Source organism: Rhipicephalus microplus, chromosome 3 (genome assembly GCF_043290135.1).
Source record: "Rhipicephalus microplus isolate Deutch F79 chromosome 3, USDA_Rmic, whole genome shotgun sequence".
In the NCBI taxonomy this organism is placed as follows: Eukaryota; Metazoa; Arthropoda; class Arachnida; order Ixodida; family Ixodidae; genus Rhipicephalus; species Rhipicephalus microplus.
The window spans coordinates 47371524-47393932 of NC_134702.1; the positions used below are offsets into that span (position 1 = coordinate 47371524).

General features: G+C 49.3%; 1 protein-coding gene across 2 annotated transcripts in view; it reads right to left on the minus strand.

Moving 5' to 3' along the window:
• LOC119175366 (uncharacterized) overlaps positions 1 to 22409 on the minus strand; it is a 528289-nt gene that overhangs the window by 72964 nt on the left and 432916 nt on the right. For both annotated transcript variants that reach the window (XM_075889437.1, XM_037426388.2), the window contains exon 5: positions 20214 to 20667. In XM_075889437.1, the coding sequence (XP_075745552.1) occupies positions 20214 to 20667 (454 nt within the window). The remainder of the gene's footprint in view (positions 1 to 20213; positions 20668 to 22409) is intronic.

A 22409-nucleotide genomic window follows, 5' to 3' on the forward strand; every position in this document is an offset into this window, starting at 1 on the left:
TGTGTGTGTGTGTGTGTGTGTGTGTGTGTGTGTGTGTGTGTGTGTGTGTGTGTGTGTGTGTGTGTGTGTGTGTGTGTGTGTGATTGTGTGGGCGCGTATACTTTTGCAGTGTCACGGTTCACTGAAACGCAACCAGAAAAGTCAAGGGAAGAATATAGTTTGATATAGTGGAGGTAATGCTCTTTTTTCCCTCATTCAATTAATTATTATTATTCGTGATTATAAGGCGCGAATCAACTAATCTGTCTAGTATCAAGTCTGAGCAGCCGAATAGGGCAAGTACGCGAGCTCCACTTCGTGCCAGAGACCTCAGCTAACTGCTGCCAGAGACAGCAGTTCAGCAGTTCGCTTATGATGTTTATCTGCACTTTTGCAGGCCATTTGATAATGTAAAATCGGAATAAAGTGTGGTGTAACAGGACTGCTACTGATAAGGTGCGACGCGATTAGAGCTCGCATAAAGTTCGAAACACTCCAACCGCGTTCATTGTGCATGTCGGAAGTCCTCTAATTAGAAATGGTAAGCACCGTACGCACGCTTCATTAAACGTCGCTCTACGAAGCGCATAGCATATTGATCGATACCTAGTTCCTTGACAGAGGACGCGTTAAATACAGGGCATCCGACAGCCGCGATATATATAAGTTCGATATACGCCCACATTACGCACATACACGACCGACTTGCCGGGGTCGGCACTATAAGGCCACATGTTACTCCCCAACGACCACCCGTTGGACGGAAAATCGATTTCGTGCTCCGCGATGCTTCACGCCAAAAAAAAAAAAAAAAAAAACGAGCGCGGCGCGCTACCACTCACGAGAAAACACAGACACAAACAAACGGCGTTTTCATTTCCAGGGGCACCTCCTCGCACTGTATATCTGTATAAGAGCCAGCAAAAAGCGCCCGGCGCACGCCTATTTCAAGGCAACTCGGTTTAATCGCCCCTTCCGCGTCTTCTCAAATCCTGTTATCTTATTGCTTTGTACGCGACCTTCTTAAAGAGCTTCGCAACTTGCAATCGCAGGAGCAGCTTAGCACGCAGTAGCCCGCTCTGCTCGCTGCTAACTGATCACCACACGCATTCGGTCTCCGTCGGCTTATACACGGCGGTGCGCGTACCTAAACGGTGGCACCATCCACGCACACTGAACGCGTATTTATGCGTCTGTGAAGCCGCGGTGCAGGTCGGCAGGGACCCTCGACGAGCTCTGCAATGGTCAAGCTGGTCGCCAACTTCACAGCGGTGGGTCTATACGTGTGCGTGCGTTTGTTCCCGGTCTTTAATGAGTTCGCCTTCGCAGTCTTCCGCGCACTTCTCGGTCCAATCTCTCACTCCTCTCCTACATACAAACCGACCCGCGTTATTTGTTTGGCCTTTTTCTTTTGTTTGCCCCGTGGATTGTTTTCAGCCTTTCTTATACGGGCTAGTTATACGTGTACACCGCATCTGATCATCGGTCCACAGAAGTTCAACTTCTCCGCGACCCCCGCAACGCGACCTCCGCGGTCGCTTCGTTTGTTATCCATCAAGAACACCGTCCACTGATTGGAATCGATTCGAAATGAACCGGGCGGCGCATCAATCTCAAGTCAATTACGCGCGTAGCTTTTAACGGAGGAGGCAAAAGCGCACCGCGTGTGGGTTGTGGCGAGGGATTATAAGAGAAGCGGCTCTTTAGTATGTGCGTGCATATCCCACCACCTGTCTCTGTTTAGTTCTCGCGCTTCTCTAAAGCCTGCGCGCTGACCCACCAATGGATTGACCTCTTGGAGGCACCGGCGCGGCAGTTCTGTCATACCTAGCTCCTCTAAGACGCTCAACACACCGGCAGATGCAGAGGAAAGTCGGGTGGGGGAAGAGTAGGAGGGAAGAGAAAGAGGGGGTGATGAGCTTTCGCTCTTGGCAAGAACAAAGCGCGCGAAACGCGGGAAGATAATATACAGTGTGTCTTTTGCAAGCGCGGCACGATTACGGATGGGCGGCAGGCAATATTGAGAAGGCATGACCCCGCCACTGACCGGGAGTGCACATGTACACTCACAGCTACTGATAGGTGCTGTGCACATATCCCTGTGTATGCGTTTGCGGTGCATTGTGGCCCGTTTGTGGTTCTCACCAAAGATAAGTACCGCGCCATTCTACTTGAATACCAAGGATGACTAGCTTGTATCTCCCAAGTACTCGAAACGCGCAGATGCTCCAACATACGAAGTAAATGGAGTTGTTCCTTTAGCCTAAGAAAGAGTGTTCAACCACACCACCACAAGTTACATAACATTTAGACTGTTTATACAAGGGTTTTCTTAATACGTATTTGTTTCCAGTGAAAAAAAGGGGCTCTCTTTATTGTCTTGTTGGTCACACGGGAATGATCAAGTTCGAAGTATAGTTAAACGTTTGAGCAGTTCGACACAGGAAACGAATTGTGAGAGGCACCAAACAAAATCTCGGAGCTGGACTTCTTGTATTTCGCTGCGTGATCGCCTTCGCAAAAGACAATTCTTCGTCGCTATGCATGCAGCCTTTGCTCTTTATGTCTTATTTCTTTACCAAGCTGTCGCTAGCGTCGCTTATTCACACAGCGCTGGAGGCAACAGATATGAATGATTAGCAGCTCGCGGGGCCCCAAGCTACGAGACAGATTATACTCAAGAATTCAGGTGTTAACGAGCCGTCACAAAGCACTGAGAAGACAAATCAACGCTGCTGGCAGCGGTCAACGTTCTTTCTCTCATCAGCTTTGCCTGACCACTTCCTTTTTTCTTGGGTCTCTCTTCCTAGCTCGATTTTTTATCGTGGCTCACATGTTCACATCTCATGAAAGAGTGAGCGAGAAGGAAAAAAAGAGAGCAAGAACGACAAAGATACGAGCTTTCGTAAGAAAGTTATGCAACGTGGCCGTAGGAGGGGACTGCGGACACCACCGTGGCAGACACCACCATTCGCGCGCACCAAACACTCGCGCGATTCGCTGTTCAAGTATACACGTACATAGAGGAGCAAGACATCCCCGAAGCGATTCTTCCTTTCTATGCGTATACACACACGTCGAGAAGAGATAGGTGAGCTCTCGCTAAAGCGAGGAGTTCTAAGGGCACAGGCGAGGGCAGGCCAGGCGTCGTGGGTGTGACCCCGCGTTCTCGCTTCAACCACGCGATATAGCGCCGTAGAATAAGAACCCACGGGCTAAGTTGAAATAAGCAATAATACAGAAAAAAAAACGCGATACCAACCGAGAAAGAGCGGCCGCGCGGAGAAAAAGACGAATACGCGCACCGCTCCGAGCCAACTTGGCGGCGCACCCAGTTCTGACCCACGGCGGGGCAGAGCCAATTAGAAGACGCGGACCGTAGAAGTTGCCGCGAAGGAGGGTGGCCTCGGTCAGCCCCCCGGTTGCATGCGCAATCACTCGCGCGCAGGCCGGGCCGTAAAGGCCACAAGCCGTCGTCTCCGGGATCTCGTCCCGCTCGTGGGCCTTGACCCCCGGGCCGCGGACAGGGCAGGGCACGGCGATGCAAAATGCGGGAGCGGCGCGGCTTCGCCCGGAGTGAATACGCTGCCGCACCACGGGGATCACGGCATCTCGCCTTTCTTTGTCGACCGACCGCCTTTTATTATTTATCTCTCTCTCTCTCTTTGTTTCTTCTCTTACGATCTTACGCACGTGACCCTCGCTACGGCTCCCGCCCCCTCCTCGTACTGCCCCGTGGCCGAGCGACGGCACCTCTGGTTCGGGCCCAACCCGACCTGAGTACATACGCGCCCAGGCATTATTACGAGCTCGTTCAACTTTCACCTCCGATGCTTCGCGCTCCCACCCTGCGCAAGAGACGAGCCACTTTGCCCCCCCATCACGTCCCTCCACATAGGCCCAGCCGACGCGATGCTTGCCCATCATGCGGGCTACCTATTCCACCACTTCATAATAAACTAGATACGCAAGCGCTGAGAGACGTACATGTTCCACACGCAACGCGGACCTCCCTCGTCGTGTCACGGCTGATGAGATCAATTTCGACCTTCGCGCTGAGAAGCCTCGCGCCAGTTCTTGGCCTCGCAATATAAGTGGCCAACCCAATCGACAGTGCAGTTCAATGATCGTGCGGTTACTTCGTGTAATACGACTCGTCCGGTTGGGGAGATGGAAGACTGCGCCCACCTGCGCGTCGCCACACCTTCGAGCAGCCGAGCGCGGTCTTTTCAGCCAGGATCAGAGGCTCCACCAGAAGCGCGATGTCGTGGGCTCGATTCCCGCGGCCGCGTTTCTATGGAGGTGCACTGAAAGAGCGATCGCTTACGTGTATTGATAGAGTCCCGGGTTACAGCTTAATCTGAAGCTGTACATTGCGGAGCATCATACATCTCCCGCGTTGTTTTGGGACGTTAAAATCCAAACACGATGGACGTAGGTCCTGGACAGAAAAAAAAAAGTGATAGGAATTCGTCTAATCAGGATCAAATTTCGCTGGAGAAGAGTTTCTACAAGGGTCATTCGTTACGGAAACTACTGCTTTCCTTGTGCGATACACTGATTATAATAAATGAATTGTGGTGATTTCTTCGATGTTGTATAAGCGACCAAGAAAAATTTATCACCAGTTGACAGAGTCTGCCGGGGCCCCGTTAGTTTGCCATTGCATCCGCGGACGCACAACGGGGAAAACCTGGCAAGCGATGGCTTGGCACATACACGCACGTATTTGTTCTCGCGACTGTGTTCCTTCACACATTCGACCGTTGACAGATGATGACGCTTGCGAAAAAACTTGAACAAGATAAGACCGTACAGCTGGTACGCACAAAAGAAGAGGCGACATACGCGATGAAATGAATAAAAAAATAATAAAACGGGTGCCTCCGAACAAAAAGAGGCGCGATCTGCAAAGCCCAGCCGATATAACGCACACGGAAATGCTCAGTGTATACACTACGTCCGGCGCACCAACCGGGCACGCGTGTAGACAGCTGCGGCACATAGAGTCCACGAGAGTGCGCGCGCATCGCGTGTCACGCAGCCGTGTGGTGGCCGAACCGGAACCCGACCGGCCATTACCTGGTCAGTTTTTCCCCCGTATACTGCTGTTTCCGCCAGAGGGCAGTGATTTCTGGCGTCGTTCCGGGCAACCGGGACTGTGAAATGAATAAAAGTACAAAAAAAATAAGTAACGCGTTGTTCACGCTCACGAGTGCGTGAGTAGTGCCTGTGCGCGGGGACGCGATTCGCCGAACGCAACGGTTCGGTCAAAAAGACAACGGCCCCCGCTCCGTGCGTGCTCACTCGAACACGAAGGGAGTTAAGTCAACGCGCGCCATGCGCTGTTGTCACGCGAACGCTGATCGCGAGTTCTCCAATCTGGGGCCATCAGATCGTAATGAGTACACTCACTTCCTGACCATATATGGCCCGCCCTCGCCATATATGTCACGTACTTGATCATATAAGACCCCCCTGACCATATATGGGCATGTATGCATTATACATTCGTATATTGTCCATCCTGACCATGCTTTGACATGCCGTGTACGTGACCGCACACGACCACCCAGAACATATATGGCCAGCCCTCACCATATATGTCACGTACTTGATCATATAAGACCCCCCTGACCATATATGGGCATATATGCATTAAACATTCATATATTGTCCATCCATCCTGACCATGCTTTGACATGCCATGTACGTGACCACACACGACCATCCAGACCATATATGGCCCGCCCTCACCATATGTGACGTACTTGATCATATATGACCCCCTGACCATATATGGGCATATATGCATTATACATTCATATGTGGTCCATCCTGACCATGCTTTGACATGCCATGTACGTGAGCACACACGACCATCCAGACCATATATGGCCCGCCCTCACCATATATGTCACGTACTTCATCATATAAGGCCCCCCCTGACCATATATGGGCATATATGCATTAAACGTTCATATATTGTCTATCCCGACCATGCTTTGACATGCCATGTACGTGACCACACACGACCATCCAGACCATATATAGCCAGGATGCAACGTTCTGTCGACACTCTAAAATCATGCAATCATGGTAATAACATTTATATATGGGGTAAAAAGCGTACATCTCATTTGGGCAGAGCCCACGTCTTACAGAATTCGAAACTTTCTTGATGTCTAATGAGTCAATCTATATGCCAACTACTCAAACTGTCGAAATGCTGTTGCAGAGAAAACTACGAACGCAAACGCTAGTTGAGGAAAAAAATAAATCTGCCGTTGTTTTTGTCTTTTAACTCGATCACGTACTTGTTCCTCAGTATCATGTTACACAGTTATACCAACCAAAACGTCCACTCTTAATACCTTGCTGACGAGCAGTTTGATAACGCCCGGCCCCAGGATATTGTCATTGTCGCAATGTACAAAGTAGGTTGTCCCTCTGGATAACGTCGCAGCCTTCATAAAAGCTTGAAGAAGAGCTGGCAAACAGCTGTACACGTTTCAAGCCTTCGCCCACGTGGCCAACTTTTCAACGTCGTTCCATCTGCAAAGCCCCTGACGCTTTGTATTCGCTTCAGGGAAAAATAACAGTGCGCACCTATCTCTCTCTCCCTCTCTTCCTCTCTCCCTCTCAAGTCCTGCCCTGAAACAGATGGTTTTCCAAGGACGGCCACGCTGGATTTTCAATGTCTGCGCTGGCGCACGCGCAGGAATGCCCGATCGTGCGTCGCATGTGTACAGAGACAACGCTTGCGTATTCCGCGCGTCTTGTACACGGGACAAGACCTGGGGCTTTCCCGGCTCACCAGCGGTGGTGGAGGTGATGCATTTAACCTCGTAGAAACTGTACCACTCGAAGCAGCTGGCGACAGCAAGTTGCCGCCGCGTACGGCGTTGGCATACAAGAAAACTGTAAAGGCATACGGCGCCGAGAAAGGAGATAAAGAAAGACAAAAACAAAGCCAGAAACCAAGCCGGTGGCGAGGCTGCTGAAACCCGATCGAAAAAGACGTGATAATCGTGATCAGGCCGCAGGGTAATCGTCGGCGCTGCGGGCATTTTCGAGATAGGAGCACACGCGCATTGTCAAGGTGCTTATCTCCTCCTTATCAGTGCTGATTCATTATCGATGCTCCGCGCGGAGTCCGTATTACACCCTACACCATGGCGGGAGTCTCGTAAATTGGCGTGTTCAGCCGTGATTTAGCGAATCGGAAAGAAAGAAAGAAAGAAAGAAAGAAAGAAAGAAAAAAGAAAGAAAGAAAGAAAGAAGAAAAGAAAGAAAGAACCTCTCACTAGCATGCGTAAAGGCCGTCGCGCGTTGCTAATGCAGGGAGAGGGGTGTCTCAAAGGCCAAGGGCCGGATGTGTCACCTTCACGAGATCGTCTTCCTTAGATAAGGGGAAGATCGAAGGCTACCGGCAATTTAGTGACGCGTCGCACGATCTAGGAATCTCCATATATACGCATTAATGAAGGCACGCGAGTCGATTATGCCTGAGGCACACTGTTGGATGACTCTGCAATAGTGGGGCACAGTGGCTGTTTAAAGACCGATTCGGTAAACAATGAGCAGCAGCGTGAACCACTGAGTGAGCGTCGAGGCGGTGCGGTTTCTTTTTGTCAGATTGCGTACTGCTAAAGTATGGAAGATCCAGGGTGAGATCGCGAGATGTAGAGATTACAACATTCAAACTTTACGCAAGATAAATGGGATTCGAGATCGAGAGATTTATCGGCGTTTACTAAACTGCATCAGCGCTGTGTATCTTCGGCACATCGTGCGACTTCGGAGAAGCCTGCTTGTGCTAAGCAAGGAGTTCGCTGCAAAACATGCGGGAAAAAAATATTATGCATGCACCATTATCGTTCACAGCAGCACTAGTGGAATTATTTAAGAACAACAAGGCTAACAAATTACGCATGTAGTATACAGCAGGGCAGCCACAGTTACAGCGAGAAAAACCCTCGACAAATATGAAAAGAGAAAGAAGAAATTAAAATACAACTGCATACGAGTTATGGAGATTCCCGGGCGTTTCAGCTTTCACGTAACCGTTAACGCTCTTGCTCACAAATTCCCAGAAATTTCGAACTCTGGACTTGACCGCAATACATAGGTGTTAATGTATGAGCAGCATTTAGAGAACAAAGGAAAAGAAAAAAAACATTTATATATCTCTAATATAAGCATTGTGTCACCCAGTTTTAGTTGGATGCATAACTTCTTTCTAACAACGCGGACTTTGTCACACTCATGCGTTAAAGCACTATTCTAGTCCTGATCAAAATGTCCTAACTCAGCAGGAAAGTTGAGACATAACTGTCGTAAATGCGCACGTTATTAGAAAGAGGTACCCTCTCGAACCCGCAAGATGTGATCTGGTGAAAGGTAGTCATACATTATCTTTAAAGTTACTCGTATGCGTCGTTAAATCCTACGAACTTAGTAACGCTAGGATATTGCATAGAAGTACAGCAAGTGTATGAAGGGGAACGTCAGAACGTCTAGGCGAGTTTGACGTCAATGTCTGGCCAGGAGACATGCCAACGCTCCCGGCAAGGGTAAAGGAACGTTCAAATACACGGACGCTTCGCAAGTATAACGCATACTACGCGATCGGGGCTTCAGCGCGCCGGTGAGACGCCACGGACAAGCGGAGGTCAACGGAGAAGCGGAGCGTGCAGTGCCGCTAAAGTGATACGGTTTTTATCGAGACTGTGTCACTAGTGGCGACAGCGTTGCACGACCTTTTCCAGGCCACGCGGGGGCGCGGAGCGCCTACACGAAAGAACGTCCCACACACACACACCTCAATCGACGCCGTCACGGCTCGCAATTTTCGGCGACAGGTCCTATATAAGCGCGGTGGCAGAGGGTCACAGGGCGCGCTTATTCGAGAGGCCGCTGTGCATGCTGCAGCCGAGTGGTGACAGGAGATCCTTCAACACGCGGCGGCTGTATGGGCACAACACACACACACACACACACACACACACACACACACACACACACACACACACACACACACACACACACACACACACACACACACACACACACACACACACACACACACCACACACACACACACACACACACACACACACTGGTCCGAGTCACGTCACACCTGTGTGCTCCACAGGTTACGACCTCTCATTTCTGCGCACACACACACTCGAGCGAATGGCGCGCCACCCACCCGAGAATGAAGATTATTAGTGCAGCAAAGCATGGCGCGCAGCCATGACGTAACGCAACGGTGAACACTCGAAAATGACGAGGTCGCGCGAGTCTCGGAGGTCACGTGCGCGCATATGCGCGTACTACGTTACGAAGGCGCGCTTTGCATCAAACAACGGCCACGACGAGTTGTGCGCAAGAAAGGAAGGGAAAGCCGGAGACAAAGGACGGGCGATACGTAGGGCGACACGAGCATGATTATGTATATTGGACGGGGCACATATCCTTTTCCGTTGTTCTCGTATCTTATACATGTGAACGCGCGGCGGCTCTTGAGACTCCGTGCATGTGACGCTGGTTTTGAGAGCAGAGTAGAGAAGAAAAGGCGCGGGGTGCGGGTCAAGCAACGAGTGGCATAAGGAATACGCTTCGCTGGCATAAGATACCGCATTTGCTCGGTCAGAAGGATCATACGCTGCGGCTAGCTTGCGAATGGCCATCATTTAAAGGGTTCCAGAAAGCTGCGCGACTGTGCGCAGTGGGATACTGCACGGTTAAACTGACCAATTATTTATTTTCATCGTTCTTGCGGCACTCGCCGAAGACACTTATCTCTTATCAACGCATAACAGTTTGATCCGAAGACACTGTCTCTTATCATAACAGTTCGATTTGCGATATCGGGAGCTATCTGTCTATATCAAAAAGCGAAGTATCGTCGTTCACGTACTGCTCTCGATTTCTCGGTTATTTATAGCTTAACGCAGAAATGGGAAAAAGCAGGCGGTGTCTTTTACCGCCATGCACCAAAGCACACTAAGCAGGCAAAGCGCACTTACCTAGACATCTTATTTATGCTTTCACTGAAGTGAGCGATCAAACCAGTCGACTCAAAGATGTGCAGTATACGAGAATTTCCTTGTGATTCGATTCTTTTGACAGGTGCGAAACGGCTTGAATTATGCGATAAGTATGGGGAATGGCAGTACATCATGGCCTACACCGCATTACAGTTCTCAGGTTTGTCACCGTAGCAAAAAAAGTACAAATAAACAAAATATAAAACGTGACAGCAGATGCCGATTCTTCTGTTGGAGTATACCGCTATGTGGTCAGTCCAGCACTTTCAAAATCGGGGGAAACATGGCATGCTTCATTAGTGCACGGAGACGGTACACGTACGCGTTCGCAGCACGCAGGTCAACGGCGCTCACCGGCAAAAAGGATTCCGCAGCGGTCGCGCGGCGCTAACGTCTCGCAATGAGGAGCAGCGCCCGTGTGCGCCGCCGCTGATGTCTCATCTCCAAGTCAGAAAGGGTCGCCTCTGACCCCGCAACAACCGCGGGTTCACGGTGGGAGGCCAAGGCTATATAACGCCGACCCCTCGGCGAAGAACAATGGATGGCACGACCTCCCTTCTCACCGGTGGCGGCTAAAAACATGCGACCTCCGCCACAAAGAGGGCGAGCACATAACCGCCATCCGAGAGACCTTTTCTCGCCGAGTGTCCGGGCGTCTTCGCCCTCAACCAACTCTTTCTCTCTATATTCCACGCAAACTGATTGGGCATTATTCGTACGCGGCTGCTGCTGTTTCGTATGCGCCAGGAGTGGGCATATGCGCCCGAAGCGCGGTGCTTCAGGTGAGTCCGTCGCCGCATCGGTGCTTGCTTGCACGTTTTTATTTGTGCGTGCGTGTGTGTGAGTGTGTGTGTGTGTGTGTGTGTGTGTGTAAGCCACACCTTTATGCGTGTGCATAACGGACGTCATTTTGTGTGTTCTCAATAAGATAGATAGATAGATAGACAGACAGACAGACAGACAGACAGACAGACAGACAGACAGACAGACAGACAGACAGACAGATAGATAGATAGATAGATAGATAGATAGATAGATAGATAGATAGATAGATAGATAGATAGATAAATAGATAAATAGATAAATAGATAGATAGATTGATAGATAGATAGATAGATAGATAGATAGATAGATAGATAGATAGATAGATAGATAGATAGATAGATAGATAGACAGACAGACAGACAGACAGACAGACAGACAGACAGACAGACAGACAGACAGACAGACAGACAGATAGACAGACAGATAGATAGATAGATAGATAGATAGATAGATAGATAGATAGATAGATAGATAGATAGATAGATAGATGGATGGATAGATAGATAGATAGATAGATAGATAGATAGATAGATAGATAGATAGATAGATAGATAGATAGATAGATAGATAGATAGATAGATAGATAGATAGTGGTAAACAGATTGACATATGAAAACACATGGACACCATGTGAGCATACGATGAAATGTTATCGCAAGGAAACCACGCAAAGGAAGACGGCATCACTATTATGTGAACATGTCTCCCCATGAACATGTCTCTATATGATAAATTCTTGAGACGATGGTGTCTCCCTACCACGGCATATTAAGGAACATGTACAGGCGCATTTATGTTTGCGAAGAAGGAAAGCGGCAGGCTGTTCTAACGAGCGCTGCATTATTCGAGTCGTTTGGCACATCCCCCATTCTTCGTGACGCTGTAAAGTCGCAGGGGTGTTCTCACGAAATCTAGTTGCAACGGCGGAACTTTCGTAAACGACTCTGGCAAAGACACTAACGCTATAGTTGGCCAGCGCAAATACAGAGCAGACCGGAATACAAGCCACCCCGGGGGAAAGGACGAAGGATGTCGAGCGCAGGGAAAGTCGTCTTGCGCAGCGAGAAAACGGGAAAGAAAGCGGCCCACAGTCCGAGAGGTGCGCGAAAGTGAGGGATGTTCGGGCGCCCTTTGTGTGCTCGCTGCGAGGATGGCGCATAAGGTCGGACGCGTGCCAGAGATCGATATGAGACCGTGACGTCAGCATAACTCACGCACCTAGATTCGGCGCCAGTAAACAAACGCATTGTCATCGTCGTTCTCCGCGCTGGCTGTATGCACAGCGTTGCTCTGTGACGGAACCGAGAGGGGAAAAAACTCGCTTTTGATTATCCCGCTTTCGCGTTGCCATTGGTAACGCAAATCGAAACTCTCGGGGTGCCCCACCCCCAGCCCCTGTCACTGCCTCCGAACAGCGCCACTGCAGATGCAGAATGCTGGGTTGTGTGTGTGTATACCATTTATATGTGCTCGCGCCCTGCGCCTCATATCTCGAAATGCCCGTCTTTCTCTCTCTCTTATAGTACTTCCTGACGAACGCTGCGGATAGCAAGAATACCCCTGCGCTGATGCACGCTGATGCACGCGCTCCGCTGCACACCGCGGGTCATCCCCGCGGCTTCCCAAATCGAATTCGAGCCGGGAAAGGCGGTCCAGACCGTTTGACCGTGGTTCCTGCAATACCACCTGCATACAGCTTTCCCGATATGTCTCCCTGTTTTGTGCCACAGATGAATTTTCATACTGAGCCATAGTGTCTATAAACCCAGTGCGAATACGCAATAGATGTACCGTCATATACGCTGATCACTGAATAAACGGCAGAGCGGCCTGCGTTTGCAAGTCGACTCCGCATATCTGAATGGTAATAAGAAGGAGTTCTACAGACACGTTATTCTATATAATAAATAGTGTACATGTCGATTATGTATTCAAGTGAATTTTACAGTTGTTCATAAACACATTAGGTCGATATATGCAGGTTGGAAAGCTTACGTTTCAAGCGGCCGTTGTTTTAATACAGGGTGATTTACGTAAGAAGCGATGAACCTGTTCGCACTCAGTTTCAAGAGCCATTAGACGGGACAAGGTATACCTTTCAGAAGTGTCTTCGGGGACTTTTGATTTGATTTTGTGGAGTTTAACGTCCCAAAACCACTATTTGATTATGAGAGACGCCGTAGTGGAGGGCTCCGGAAATTTCGACCACCTGGGGTTCTTTAACGTGCACCCAAATCTGAGTACACGGGCCTACCACATCTCCGCCTCCATGTGTCTTCGGGGACTTCCGTACGCGATATTTCATGCTAAATCGTATCACTTCCATGGCAATCGCAGAGAATGCTACAGATTTCAAATGAAAACGCGTGTGCTGAAGAGAGAGCCCGAAATTTTTGAAGCTTCTTCCTCGGCATCTCTAATGTTGGATTCCAATGGCAGATCGTAAGCGGTCGGCGGAATCGTGAATGGAGCGTGTAGATCGGAGCAGGGTTGCTATCGCAAAATCTGCGATTGGAACGCGTGCATACGAGAGCAGTGGATACACGGAAATCTATCAAGGGGGCGTTGGGGGAGGGGGACAAGCGTTTCCTTACCTGTACATGGCTTCAAACATCCCGTGTACGCACCCTAGACACCTTTGCGCGACACACGCTACCTCCTATATAAATAGGCTTATGTGACAACCTGTGCATGCCAATGCGTAGTTGTAGCAGTTGAAGGTGTACTCAATTTATCTTTGAGTTTACTTCATGTACTTCCTCTCTTCATTTGGCTCTGTTTTGTTTAGTAATTAATATTAAAGTTGAGTCGAGTGTAAGCTCACATTACACAACTTCAACGATGCTAGCCAAAATGTGTGGTGCCGAGGTGTCGTGTATCGAATGATCAATAAATTGAGGGTTATTACGAATATACTATACACAGAGCAGACACCAAAGGAGAACGGAGAGTTACATGGCAAGGTGACTAAGTAACTCGTATAAAGCTTCCACAATGTCCGACTGAAATGTCCGTTTAAGAAACTGAAAAAAGGTAGACGACGTATATTATCAGGCTGCACTGTTCAGTATATGCGAACTATACGATATGCATCCGTGTATGTATTACTATTCTCGAAAATTCATTTAGTAAAAGCAAGCAAGACGCTCGTTCATCATAGCTATCGGGCGAACGAGCAACAAACGCTGGTCCGCTCATTTTTTCACGTTGACAAGCGGCACAGCTAATATAAGGAACAACGCGATGCAAAGGGGCAAAATTTCAGAAAAATAATTAATAAAGAGAACGTGTCGGTTGGCATTATTGCACGCCGTTATGCGCCGCGCGAACGATACGCACTGCGTTTAATACGCGATTCTGTTTCGTGTTATAGCATCCCGACCCAAAGGATCGATGTGGGCGAGAAAAAGAATGGAAAGAAAAAACGAAACTATGCGTTTCATAGAAGGCACCTCACGAAAATAGAGGCACGCTTGACTTCAAAATTCTGCGAGGCGCGGAAGAACCCATAGAGAAGAGAAAGAACTGAAAGGTGGAAATAAAAGAGAGAATGATAAAAGAAATAGAAGCAAGTTTCCATTCTTTCAGGAAAAGCAAAAACTGTGGAGATTCCGAACAAACGCTATAAAGTCCGGGCCCGGGGCGCCACGCCACCTCTGGTTGTTTGGTACAACGTGACGCACGCCACTCGCGCACGCATACACCAGTCCTGCGCCGATCGAACTTTTGCCCCTTTCTCCGCACAAAAAGCACGCTATAGTAGCGACAGAGAAGCGTCGTTTGCCGAGCCTGCAGCGGGGCGAATTGCGCATATTCGCACTTTTGCCGCATGCCGCAGACGTAGCAGAACGAAAGAGAGAGCGTTTGGAAAGAAAGAATAAAAGAAGAGACGCTGACGAAGAAAGAGACAATCGGGAATCGCATCGAGGCGTGAGAGAGAAAAATACAAATGGAACCTGGGCACACAACAGACAAGAAGGAAGGCTTATATTATAATACTCGAAATGCGAGGCGCGCAGGCTGGGACGTATACACAGTGGGAAGAAAAGGAAGGCGGGAAGGGAGGCCATTGCGCGCGTGGCATCATGACGGGAGCGCAAGCGAGAAACAAAAGAGAGGCATTTACCGCCGCTTCGCGATATGCAGCATGGGGACCTGCATATGCATACGCGAGGCGGCTTCGGGCAACGAGAAAAATTGCCGGCCGAATCAAAACGAAAGGGAATGAAACGAAGCGGCCGGCTTCTGTCTCTGTTAGAAGAGAGCGAGGCTTATTCGGATCGATTTTTGCGCCTGCGGCGACGGTTGCAAAAAACAGAAGGCATGGCACGCCGCGCATCTGCTCGCCGTCCGCCAATGCACACACACAGACACAGATAGAGAGTGAAGGGGATCTGAGAAGATACGGAGGGGGGAAGAGAAAAGAGGGGCGAAAGGCAAAGACAACGCAGCACCATCATAACATTCTGCAGCAGTACCAGCACCGCAGCGCACGACGAAAGTGAATGCGAATTTTATGGATTGGCGTCGAGCGGGGGCACGGCAGTCGAGACACCCCACCCGTTTGTGTTTTATTTTCTCGGGGCGGCTTTACTCCTGTAAAGTGTACGCGCTTTATATGGACGCACGCACACCGAACGATCGCGTTCGTTCGTATACCCCAGGCCCGTACCACCTCCCCCTCCCACGACAATTTCTCTCTTTCCATCTCTCAACATTCAGCTGCCTTTCTTATACCTCTGCCCGTGGTGTAGGTCTGTATACCTCCACGCACATTTCGTTCTGCTGCTGCAGGTACATACACCCAATGCGCGTACCATACGCGGCCGATCGTCACACGCTTTTGTTTTCGACGTCGGCGCCCCCCCCCCCCGCCCCCCATCTCCAGCTATCTCCAAATATAAAACGCGAGCGTTGTCCGTACGTCCGTTCGCTTTGCGTTTATGTTTTTCTTGTGCGCTATACGTGCGTGAGTGCTTCGATGCGTGTTATACTGCCTGCCCGACTGGCCGGCCGTCCGTGGATGGATTCTCGGGTCGCGACGACACAGTCGACTGCTGCAGTCCTCCTCGCCGTCGCTTATCGCATTTGGGCGCTACGCTCGAGAAGAGGGGGGGGGGGGGGGAAGATACGTAAGAGTATACAAATCGCCACGCATGCGAATGGCGAACGCTCGCCTCATAGTATACATGCCGCAGTACTATAGACAGCTCGCGGCCACGCACAGAAAAGGCCACAACCAGCATCTTGCGTGAAGCGTGTCCTTTTGGCGACCAGTGAAGAGACAGCGCGTGGTATACGACCGTTGAAGAGGGGGTCAGTTGGAGCGCATCTGCCCCCCACAGTCTGTCGATCGCCGCGTGGACTTCTGCCGTGATATTGACCGGTCGCAGCCACGCTGCCACTGCTATAACAGAAGTCAGTGGTTCGTCGACTTCCCGTCCGTCTGCCCAGAGAGCGGAATAAAAATGATAATGTCGACTGGTTTTCCTGACGTCGGTGGATCGACGAACGCCTTGTATGTTAAATGTACAGGGTCAACCACATGGTGAAATTTTTTATTCGTATTCAAAGCGCTAAAACTAGAACCTTTATTATAGTTGACGACGAAAATTTTGGGTATGACGTAAAATCACGGTGTCGACAATCACAATGATAAATTTTCGAACTATTGATTTAAATATTAGCCTCTATGCGATCTTTAGCACTGGTGCGGTGTTCGCGTTACATGTGAATGACCCTGTACACTAACTCAGAAGTGTTTGAGATAGTCAAAAACCTGGGGAAAAAAGAACTATTACGCTTAGCAATGCAACGACATCGTGTTTTACCTCGTATCTAGACACAAACTTAATTTCACTGTTTTCTCCCCCCCCCCCCCCCCTTTTTCGCCTCAGCACCTTGCTGTACATTACTACAGAAGCGTGGTAAAATACCAACTTAAGGCATAAATTGACGCGTCAAACGCAAAGGAAATACCTCGCGTTCATTCTAGTGCTATCAGTGCTGTTTTTTGCTCGCCTGTACACGGAAAAAAACCTGAAACTTCCTCATGTATGGTTCGAAGTTTGTATAGTCTGTTCTTGTTTTGTTTTTTCTTTCAGATACACTGCTGAACGTTCTTATAGCCAGATCAACCTCCTTCTAAACGCTGAAAGCACTGAGAAATCAATTACTTTGTTGTCAGCGCATAATGGTGTATACGTTGCCTGACCACGCAAACGTGACATGCACGGTGGAGTCTCGTGCGATGGTGCATAGCGATGTTCAGCAAAAGGCCAAAGAGTTTTTGAGCCCATTGAGGTATGAGAAGTGCGCAGAGATCTCAGACGGTGACTTGCCTTTGAATTCAACCGTAATGCGCAATTAGAAGTAAACATAAAAAAAAAGAAAAGCGAAACATATATAGCTCCGGCACAGCAGCTTACCTAATGTGCACAAGAGAGACTTTTGAGTTTAATTTCTATATACAACCTATACAGAGCACTATAGATACTCTATAGAATCTTTATAGCGCCGTTTCCTCGAACGTGTCTTGTCAGTGTAACCACGTTTAAATCGAATACATGTCATGCATGTAAAAAAAACAAAGTTTGCTGTACTTTTTTATACTGAACTCATATATGCGCATGGACTTTACAGTTGATCCCGTCGCTTCCCGTTTAGTATACACACGTGTTTCTCGCATGCGATATTTCAGTATGAATTGAACAGAGCAGTTAAAAAACAATGGTACGTTTAAATAAAAAGGACAAACATGCTGATTTTGAGGACCGTTTTTTTTTTTCTGGTCTTTTAGCAGGCACGCAGTCTCCGTTGAAGTTAATCGACTGACGTCGTTATCACAGACATCTCAGATATTGATCGAAGGCCACGCATCAAACACTAAAATGTCTTCGGGAAGCCCCTATTGAGGCAATGACTTCTAAATTTCAGGCTGTATGCAGTATATGTTTAATGCCAATCAAATTCTGCATGCAGAAAATTTCTATCCATTCCATAATCGTCCTTAGTCCCTGTATATATATAGTTGGTTCAATAGTACACGCTGCGCGCAATAAACTAGCAACGTGCAAAGAGGAATCATCACCGTCTATGATTACGTTTACAAAAGTACAATGCCCACAAAGATCGGCTGTCAAATCAATAATTTTTTGAAATAAAAGAAGTGCGTTATAGTGCTACTGAGTGCACGTACATAGTCTAATTGTATTTGGAAGTGAGTTTACTACAGCACAACGCTGTTGTAACTAAACATATATAAATGCCAGAAAAGAAACCTTTATCTGTATTCTGGAGAAATCAAACCCGTATTATGCCTCCGCGTTCCTATATGCTTTCGTTGTCAAGTATCCTATAAAGGAAGACGGGAAACCCAAAGTACGGATGACTTCATCATCGCATTGCTTCACAGTAACACAAGAAAGTCCTATTACTGGCGACTCATGCACCAAAATATTACACAAGACGACCTTGGGATGTAGACAAAAATGGTGAATGGAGGTGGTTTTATTACTTTTAAGAGTAACAATGTCGAAGAATTTGTCTGTATCACGTTCGTGTATTGAACAAGTAGCGACTGTAAAATCTCTTGGACATGCCCGGTGAACAAGAATACAGGTTTCATAGTGAACAAGATTACAGGTTTCAAACGGCCTATATGTATATTTGATATAGCAGAAAACGAATTGTATTTTCTTTTGTGAACGCTATTTCGCTTTGACCAGCCAAATGACGTACATGTGCAGCACCGCGATTAACATACACATTTCCTTACGAATATTTCTGGCTTAATGCGTTTTTGTAAATAGAGGCCTTTCGTTGATTCGCGCACGTAAGTTCGCATATGAGCAGGCTTTGTGTATACACACACCGTTTTTCTGGACTTATCTTTACACTACTATACGCATACAGTGGATCCGTGCCAATAAACAGCTCTCATCAGTGAGTTTTACCCTGAGCCGCTATTCTTCCCCCCTTTGCCTCTCATATGTAGACAAGTAAACATGCGACGTTCACCATAGGAGCAGCTGGTAGTTTAAAAAACACATTTGACGACTCCTTTCAGATTGCAGCGCAACCAGCACAAGGACAGACAGAAGGAAGAACGCGCATACACTGCGTCTTGTTCCTTGTCTGCGTCCTTGTACTGGTTGCACCACACTGAGAAGAAAGAAAGGCCTTCAAAATGACGCCTCACCAACACGGTCCTTCACTTGTTTGCTTGTGGTAAGCCGTAAGTGAATTTAAACTCATGTGTAACTCGGACTTGTGCACCGACTGACTTGAAAACACTTTGGTCGGACTGGGACTTCCAGCGTGGCAGCGCGTCGTTTTCCCTTCCTATCCCGAGTCGTATACAACTTACAAACCACCCAATATTATTACGTAATCAATTTCGGTGGCTGCGTTTTCGATAAATGGCAAAATGCTGTAGGCCCGTGTGCTCAAATTTGCGTGCATCTGAAAGAACCACAGGTGGTCGAAATTTCCGGAGCTCCACTACGGCATCTCTCCTGGTGATTTTGAGACGTTAAACCCAGCATATCAATCAATTATTACGTAATCAAGATATATCAAAGTGTAAGATGTAGTCGGAATGTTATGCCCCTATGGGTCTCGTGTAAATTGAAGTAGTTGGATCTGTAAACCGTGCTGAAGATGCAAGCCCCGTAAACACTTTTTTATTTCTTTTTTGTTTGCCTTCGTGCAGGCATCTTATTATATGAAATCTGTACAATCTTTCAGTGCGTCTACTATACACGGTATGTATCCACACAGACGTTACGCCTTTCGTAATCAACGTCGCACTTTACACTTAAGCATGTTCAGAATGCGGGATTGTTTTCAAGTTCGTAGCGCCAGGCGGTAAATAGCCTTACAAATGTGTGGTCATGTAGAAAAAGCCGCACAACAAGAAAACGGCTGTATGTTTTCATTCACCGCAAGCCACAAGTACATGATAACAATATTTTATTCCGTTATAGTTGGAAATTATATTATCCCGCACAGCTAACTGTTAGGTGTCCAGAAGTAGAAACCTCGTCAACAGCGCTATATTAGTTATCACTGGATCCTCCGAACCAGCGAAAATGCTTTGCAAGTTTCGACCACATGGCGGTGGTTGGTGCTATGGCTTCGTATATCCTCACACAGTGTAACACTTGGTTCAATACTAACGGCGTGTCAGTTTTTCTTACTCCAAGAGGGGAGAAACTTGGCGACTGCATGGTATGATAGTAGTGACTATAGCACCTAAATAATAATAACATCCAGCAGAGAGTTGATCACACCTGTAATACAAGGCCAAACACCGTGCGCACGATGCAGATCAAAAGAGAAGGCGGTACTCACCCGTCCTGTCCGGTCGGGTTGTTGTACTTGGCAGCAAGCGACCTCATGAAGTCCGAGTAGTTCCTCGTCATCATCTCCACCTGCTTGAGCGCCGGCGCGGCCAGCGTCTGCCTGTCGACGGCGGCCTGCGCGGCCGCGGCCGCGATCACTCCCGGCGGGAACGGGTGTCCCGGCACGAGGCCCGGCCGCAGGCCCAAAACGAAACCGAGTCCGGGCGGGAAGACCCGCGCCGGAGACGGCGAAGACTGCGGCGACGCCGTGTCCGACTCGGGCGACAGCCTCTCCACCTTGATGTCGCTGGCCGGGTGCGTCAACAGCGCCGTCCCGTTGACCGGGAGGAGCTGCGACGCAGCCGCCGACGACCGCTTGCGTCGGCTCGCCGTCGTCACGCCGGCCGCCGGACCGACGCCCACGACACCGCCGTTGCTCGTAGCGCCGCTGCTCGCCGGTTTGTCTGTGGAGAAGTTAGCCATACACCGGTGAGCGACCACACGACGCACAGCCACCAGCGTGGCGACGAACGACAGGACACCAACGATCACACATGGGTACACCAGTCGGCGGCACCAGGGGAAAGCAGAGACGAGCGTTCCCGTCGGGCGAATTCAAAGCGACGCTCAGCCTAGACGACAGAACGCACAGAGGGCCCACGCGCGCAAAACCGAAACTGAAACAGAGCGCGGCGCACTACTGGAGCACTGGAAGAAGCGCGACAGCGCGCGCGTTTTTCCGAGACCGGTGCGACGCGAGGCGCACGTCGTTGGATCGGCGCGTTTCCCTCCGGACCGCACGGCGGCCAGGCTACGCTTTGCGAGTCGGGAAGAAGAGCGGCGGCGGCGCTGCGGCGACCCAAAGCGCGCACCTCCTCACGCATGCGCCCGCTGGGCGCTTACAACAAAATGCACAAGTCGCTCCATCTGGGGGTACAAGCGCGCGTTAAAGCCGGACGCTGCTGCTGAGGTAGTTGCGGCCGTATCGGGGAGAGCGTTGAGAGCGGGAAGAGGGAGGAGACGAAGATTTGCGTACGACGAGGTGCACGAGCGCGCGCGATGAAGAGCAAGAGGCGCGCGCTCGATCACTTCTCCTCAGCTGGCGGCGTAGCGAGGAGGAGGAAGAGCGGCGAGCCTCCTCCAGCGTCAACGGAGAAGCAGGGGAGGAGTTTCGGTTTTGGGTTCGCTTCCTTGACCGCTCCTCGCCCCCCACCCCGCCGTCCCCCCGCCTTTTGTGTTTGCGTCGCTTATCGCTCGCCGTACGGGGCTGCCTCCCTCGCTGCGCAAGAAGGCGTGGCTTTGCGTTCGGCGCGGGACGGTCCGCCGCCAGATAGGCGTCAGGGAAGAAGGAATCGCCACCGCCGTTCTCCTTCTCGGCCCGATAGCATCTTCACCTGTTCGCTTCTTGAGGCCGCCGCTCGTGGCTGCCGAGCTCGTCTCCTCCGCGTAGCGTGTCGCGCTCCCGCTATAGCGTTTGTTTTCTTGGATAACACCGCCACCGCGGCCTCCCGTGCGCGAGGAAAATGAATTCGAAAAGGGCCATCTCCATGCGCGTGTGCGGCCGCGTATTGTGTGCGCTTCGGGCGCCATATTTTTGCCGCCTCTGCGTCTCCTGACACCTCTCTATATACCGCCGAACGTCACTCGACCCCCCGCGCTCCTGCTCGCATGCCAACGATAATCAATTCGAAGCGGCCGCAGGACAATGAATGAAGCCCCACTGTCGCATCGTCTCTGAGGAATGGCTACGGGCACCATTCCAGAAATAACTGAATCTGGAGGTTCAGTCTGCCTTTGTTGAAAGGAAGCCTAGTGAATTACGTCAACATTTCCGGCTTTCTTTATCAGACACAGCTTGAACAAAGAAAATCATCTTAATGTCATTCCACAGAGACGCGAAAACAAAAATGATGACAAGAAAAGCTTCTAGTTTGGCGTTTTCTAGCCGTTTTGTTGCGTAAATGTGTAGTATATCTTGCATCATTGCAAAGCGAATTGGTCTTCATACGTTTTACAGATATGCTAAATTCGCAGACATCAAGCACACACAGGAAGCAAAGACATGCAATAAAGGTGTTGGAACTATAGATGACCCTATAGGCGATTTCATCACAGCGCTTTCCGCATAACAAAGTATCAATCGTCATATGCAATACAACACCATCTTCTGGAATAAAAGATTATTAGATGATGGACACACTACAAC